Source organism: Diospyros lotus, chromosome 5 (assembly GCF_014633365.1).
Source record: "Diospyros lotus cultivar Yz01 chromosome 5, ASM1463336v1, whole genome shotgun sequence".
Classification (NCBI taxonomy): Eukaryota; Viridiplantae; Streptophyta; class Magnoliopsida; order Ericales; family Ebenaceae; genus Diospyros; species Diospyros lotus.
The window spans coordinates 17,480,853-17,486,777 of NC_068342.1; the positions used below are offsets into that span (position 1 = coordinate 17,480,853).

General features: G+C 37.5%; 1 protein-coding gene across 1 annotated transcript; it reads right to left on the minus strand.

Annotated features, from left to right (window-relative positions):
• Positions 1–608: 608 nt before the first annotated feature.
• LOC127801222 (uncharacterized) lies at positions 609–5,925 on the minus strand. Its single transcript, XM_052336147.1, has 9 exons — positions 5,541–5,925; positions 5,098–5,356; positions 4,480–4,581; positions 4,252–4,334; positions 4,044–4,160; positions 2,916–3,018; positions 2,228–2,843; positions 1,814–2,022; positions 609–1,452 (listed from the first exon to the last, which is right to left on the minus strand). Exons 1-9 carry the CDS (start codon positions 5,666–5,668, stop codon positions 1,336–1,338), a joined length of 1,734 nt encoding a protein of 577 aa, XP_052192107.1. The 5' UTR covers positions 5,669–5,925; the 3' UTR covers positions 609–1,335.

Sequence of the window (5,925 nt, forward strand, 5' to 3'; positions counted from 1 at the left end):
ATTGTCATCGCAACTGAAACAATTGGACTAGTAATCTTTTGGCTGGACATAGGTGGAGATGCTCCATGTCTACTTGTTATCTCCGGGCGGGCTACACACCATTCATCCAAAGCTGTCTTAAGCCTAGTAAAGAGCTGTTTAGACCACATCGTACCCATGCGAGTTCACCGAGGTAACTCAGTTATGGCGTTTATGGGTTTCATCCTTTTTCTTTTCTTTTTTTCCTAAAATTTGAAATTATGTTCTAAAAGGTATTGTAAGCTACAACCAAGACTATAGTTAAACTATTGAAAAGGAGTGTAACCCCTACTGTGATTATAAATTATAAATTATTAAATAAATTACCAAAGCAGATTATGCTTTGTGTTATGTAGGTGACAATTTAAAGTTTAATTTTTTTTGTAAAATTTATATCAAAAAGAGTTTTGAGAGTGCAACAGTAAAATTAGTTTTTAATTAAACTAAAAATTAAAGATTATGAATTTAAATTTCATTCACGTAATCTTTGTTAGTTTTGAGTATAAAGTGGAATAGATAAAATTGACTTCAACAAAAACAACTAACTTCCTTCTTCCTTCCAGATTAGGGAAAAATGGTCTTCCACGAAGACAAAAATGTCTTTTGACAATTCCTTCAAAAAATAATAATAATAATATAACCTGCATTAATGGTCATGCGTATTTTATTCCCATATGTTTTTAGCAAAACGTGAGAGATAGCAGCAGCCCTCAAAACGTGAGAGACACTAGTCATGCATTGGTCCAAAAGCATTCCAATTACCAATACCAACCAACCATGCTATCCTTTTCAGTCTCCTGACAAGTAAATTAGGATTCCCTTGGCCCTGGGCCTCAATTTCTTCCGCAATACCAAACCTCAAGATTTTTCACCCTAAAGTAATGTGCATGCATAGGAATTTTGAAGATTCTAGTCCATTGAACATAATGTTAAGCTTATGCCCACAGGAATATGGCCAGTCTGTGTATCTTTCATTTGTTTTCCCTACCATCTGCTGCAACATGCCCGCTTTGTCAAAGATACCAACTTCAATTGCAATCAGCAAATTTACAAGTTCAATACTTGCTACGGCCTCCAAGAAGCAATAATGCACATAAACCAATGATCTCAGAGTACGAGGAGCAGTTTGCTTCTTGGACTTTTCTGAGAGGAACCCTCCGGAGAAGGATCGATAATCAATTTTTTTTTCTGCTTTTTCTTTCTTTCTTTTTTTCTCATTTCACAATCAATGTGCAATAGCGACCAACAACAAACTTTGTCTTCAACCTACATTATAACGATACATTCAGAACTTATGTGTGCACCTTCCTTATCAGATTACTGACCTGCCCTTCTAAAGAAGTGTTCTATCTGCAAGCACCCTTGGGACTGAAGACTACCTGTTTTAGCTCCATACTTACATTTCTTTGCCCAAGTTGAAGTTTCCTTGCCATCCTGCACAAACAAATAAAATTCCATCAAGACAATTAACACAACATGAACAGCCGTGTACATAATGCGATTCCAAGTGGAAAGCACCATGAAATAAAGAAGAAAATGGGAAAAGAACTGCACAAGAATTGGTCAGTAACATTTGTAACAAATTCTGTGACCAAAACCAGCATCTCGCTAGGCAATAAGTAAAAGCCTATAGCAAAAACTTGCAAACAAGTATTTTTGGATTCAAATTGAATTCCCAGCAGGAAAGTTAGTATAAAATTATGATTGAGGTAAGCCAGTTAAATCAAATGCGAGTTTCCTAGTGCAAGGTATATTAAGACTTTGTATAATAAGAAATAAAGAACGAAAGACCCACCAATGTTGATTCATGGAGCGATCTCAGAACTTTAATTTTACCACCTCTACCATCAGCTCCGACCACAATTAGATTACTAGGTGCACTTGTTCCTTGCACTGCTGTGGATGCTGTTGCTGATTCCTTACCCTGGACCCGCTTACACCACTTCCCCAAATGCCTTTTAGCTCCATCAGGACCCAGAAGGCCACCAGAAAAACATAGGTCACCTGGAGGTTTTGCAAGTTAAATTGAAATAAGTAGATGTGACTGAAGGTATAAGAACGTCAATTTCTTGGAGACAAGCTGGGGAAACCAATATTTACAGAGTAGAAACATCCATTATTGGTGGTGATTATTTTACAAAGCCTATTAACTCTGCTTTTTATCATGCCGAACAGTTTTTAAGTTAAAGACCATGAGTCATGGTGTTACCTGGTTGGGCAATTGGAACTGGTGATTGAGTTTCTTTTCTAACAGGAAGAAAGGACGGAACTTGTTTAATGTCATCAAGAAGCAATACCATCTCGTCATCCATAGCATCAGATGAAGCATTGAGTATATCACCCTTCTTACCAGTCATTGAATTTAAAACCCCATCTTTGACACACAGTCCATTCGCTACAGCTTCATTTTTTGTATCTGAATCTCCCTCTTTTCTTGATAAACAACTTGTCCAGACAGATAAATCCTCGCTGATTTCAACTTTCGAACAAGGTTGGGAAATGTCAGGTATGGAAGTGATTATTTCAGGTGTTTCCACATCCATAAGATGGAAAGAGCCTATGCCTTTGTCAAGACAGGCAGTGCTTTTATCAGCTTTACAAGGCTTGGGCTTCTCTAGTTTTGTACAATTTATATTGTTGGTTTTGCTTTTGGTTTGATTCAAATTAATTTTTTGCCCAGTTGGTTCCTCAAATGCATAGTCTATATGCTCATTAACATCACCCAGTGTAGCTCCTCCCCAAGTAGCTTTCTTGGAAACTTTTAGAGCTCTCAAAACTTCATTGTCTCTTAATTCAACAGATGTCTCCAGTTCTTGGATCCTAATCTGATAACATTCGCAAGTTAAAGAGTATAATTGAGCACATAGATTTCTTTATAGAGCTCAAACTAACTTTACCTTCAACTTCTTCATTTTCTCTTTTGTCTTCTCAAGTTTACGAAGATAACGGGCCTCCCCTCTTCCTAGAACATTGCATTTGGCCATCAATTCCTTGTAACTCCTGTGAATTCATGCATCTTTGTAACATTACAACTAAAAGTAAAAGTTGCTGAATTTGTAACAGAGTAGAAATGATACAATTATATCATTGCTTCTGACACCGTGCACATCATTTATGGTTAATCTAAACCACCCTCTATGCTCCTAGGATGGCAAACAGGATGTGATCTGCTTTGTTTAAAATAATGTTTAGCCCCCAAAAGAATTAACATACACACAAGCAGACATTTAAATTAACCACTTATAGCTCTGTTGGCACCTCAATGTCACTACAATCTTCCAAACACAAATGGCACACAGCAGAGCAGCCATAGCTTCAAAGTGGCACAAAATAAAGCTGGACCTATGGTCCATCCTCATTGACATACAAACTAAAAAGAATGGAGCAAAGAGGATAGCATAAGTAATTCACCAAACAGATATGGAGAAACTTGTGTTGACATTTTACTTAATCTTTGTAATTCTAAATTGCAGTATTTCTTTTGGTGTTTATAAAGGAGCTAAGCATCGAGTAACAAACACAGTAATAGTTGGCCATCTATGTCTAAACTGGAGACAGCTGACTAATAATTATCATGTTAGTACTATATTTTCCCCAAACTCTTTCTTTTTCCAGTACTTTTATCATTACTTTTTATCACCTTTATTTCTATGCTTCATCTGTTGAGAGCAAAGGTATCCATTATCCCCACTTAAATAGCACTAGATTGCATGAAGTTTGAATAACTGGATTGAGATAATAGAAACTAAGCCCTAATATCTCCCAATGTAAAATAATAGAAACAGCTACAATCTAAATAAAAGAGGCACTATATGGCTATTGGCTAGCTATGTGAAGAGATTTGAAATCCTCTTGGAAAAAGTGCTTTAGAGTTTCAACTTACCAATAAATCAATCAAGCCTAAAACAAAAACCCAAATACATTGAATACTGAATCCATCCAGAGTTCCAAATAACTCTAGGTATTAATAAAAAGGTGGAAAGAAGTGGGTGGAGAGACAGAGGAAGGGGGAGGGAGAGACCTACTTGTTGCGCATGATCAATGTCTTCTTGAGAACATCTATTGTGTCTTTGTTGTTGGTCTGATTACCTAAAGAAGCAAGTTTCAGAATTTCTTCCTCTTCCAAGTTCAAATCAGAGGCCCTGATCATAAACCAGGTAAATATAATAACCAACAAATATTAATTTAGAGCTAATACAAACAGTTCCCTTGACCACCAGTACACGGACTTACAGCTTGAGTGCAGCAAGCTCTTTAGCCAAGGCCATATTCCTTTCCTGCACCCTCGCACATTCCAAAGTTGATCTATCTAGTTCCTGCAGCACAAGGAACTAATGAGGATGGTTCAATCAACTTATATGGATATTAGGTGCATGTTTCATAGTATCTATATGAAAGAGAATTTAGCAGTTACTGACATAGAAAAAGTAAAACACATTCAACAAACTCACAATTGTATACCTCTGATTTCAGACGAAGCAACTGTTGAATAGACACTTTCTGTCGCAAAGCTTCATCTTTCAGTGCTGATTCTGTCTTGGCCTTCTCCTTGCTTAGAAGCAGCTGATAAGCAAGTTGATGTCATAATCAAGTAACATCAGAACTAGATTAAAAAAAAAAAATAACATAGCCAAGGAGATAAATTCCCTCCTCTCACTTTGTCCAAAACAAAAAGAAAAAACAATATTTAACAGTTATAATCTTGAGATTTCAATTTCAAATTTGTAAAATCTAATGGCCAGATTAACGACATCCACAGTAAGCACAAATTTGTTGTCTTTCCTGATGTACAATTCTGCATTGAGTTCCTTCCTTTACAGCTTGTGGGTTAATCCAAAAACCATAACATTACTAGCTTTCTTCCAGGTAAATGTTGTTTACAAAGAAACAAAGAAGTAATAGGCATTACAGCAGACAGATGGTATACTACAAATCAAGAAATTAAAAGAACACTTAACATAAGCAAGCCAACTAATGAATACAGCAAGCAAACAAGCAAGTGTTCTTATTGGCCCCAGCTCCCAATGATATAAATTCCGATGCTCCAAATTCAATGTTCATACGTCCAACTTAAATTACCTCCTTGGTGAGATCTTCCACGTCTTTCTCCTGACGCTCCAAAGCCGAATTGAGCCCCAAAACCTTCCCCTTCAATTTCTCAACTTCCATTCGCAACTCCGCCGGATTCTCTTCGCAATCAACCGGTTTCTGAGATTGCGTGGGATCGCCCACTGACTGGAAATAAAGCCTGCCCACATTGGCCTCGGCACAGGCCTGCTTGCACACGGGACAGTTCTTCTTCTTCCGGTTCGAACAGTATTCAAACCATTGCTGAAGGCTAGGGTTTCCTCGATAACAATAGCAATAGGTTAATGTGAATGATTACATGAGCATAACCTAAACGACCTATAAAGAAGTAAATTTTATTTGATAATCCATTCAAGCTATGTTCATATAAAAAATAGAGATTATCTCTTGATTCCAAAAATATCATTAAGGTCAGATGAATTGGAGGAACTTACCAGAGCTCGTGGAAGACATGGCCGCAAATGGAGATGGATTGGAGGTCTTCGACGATGGGCTTGAGATCCTCGTAGCAGATTGAGCATATGGTCTTAGCAAATCCGTTATTTCCACTTCCGCACACCATCTCTCGTTCTCTCTCTCTCTCTCTCTCTCTCTCTCTCTCTCTCTCTCATTTAACCTTCAATTCCATTTGCAAATGAATGAGGGATTCGGAACCAGTTTTCGAAGATGAATCGGGATTTGGTGAGCGGGAAATGGAGGACGAGCTCGGAGGGAAACTCCCAAAAGTGAAACCCCATTTTCATTTTCGTCATTTTCGTTTTCGTACCAGAATATTTGGTTTCCACGTACTCATTGAAAACCGACGTTGGCTCCATTTTC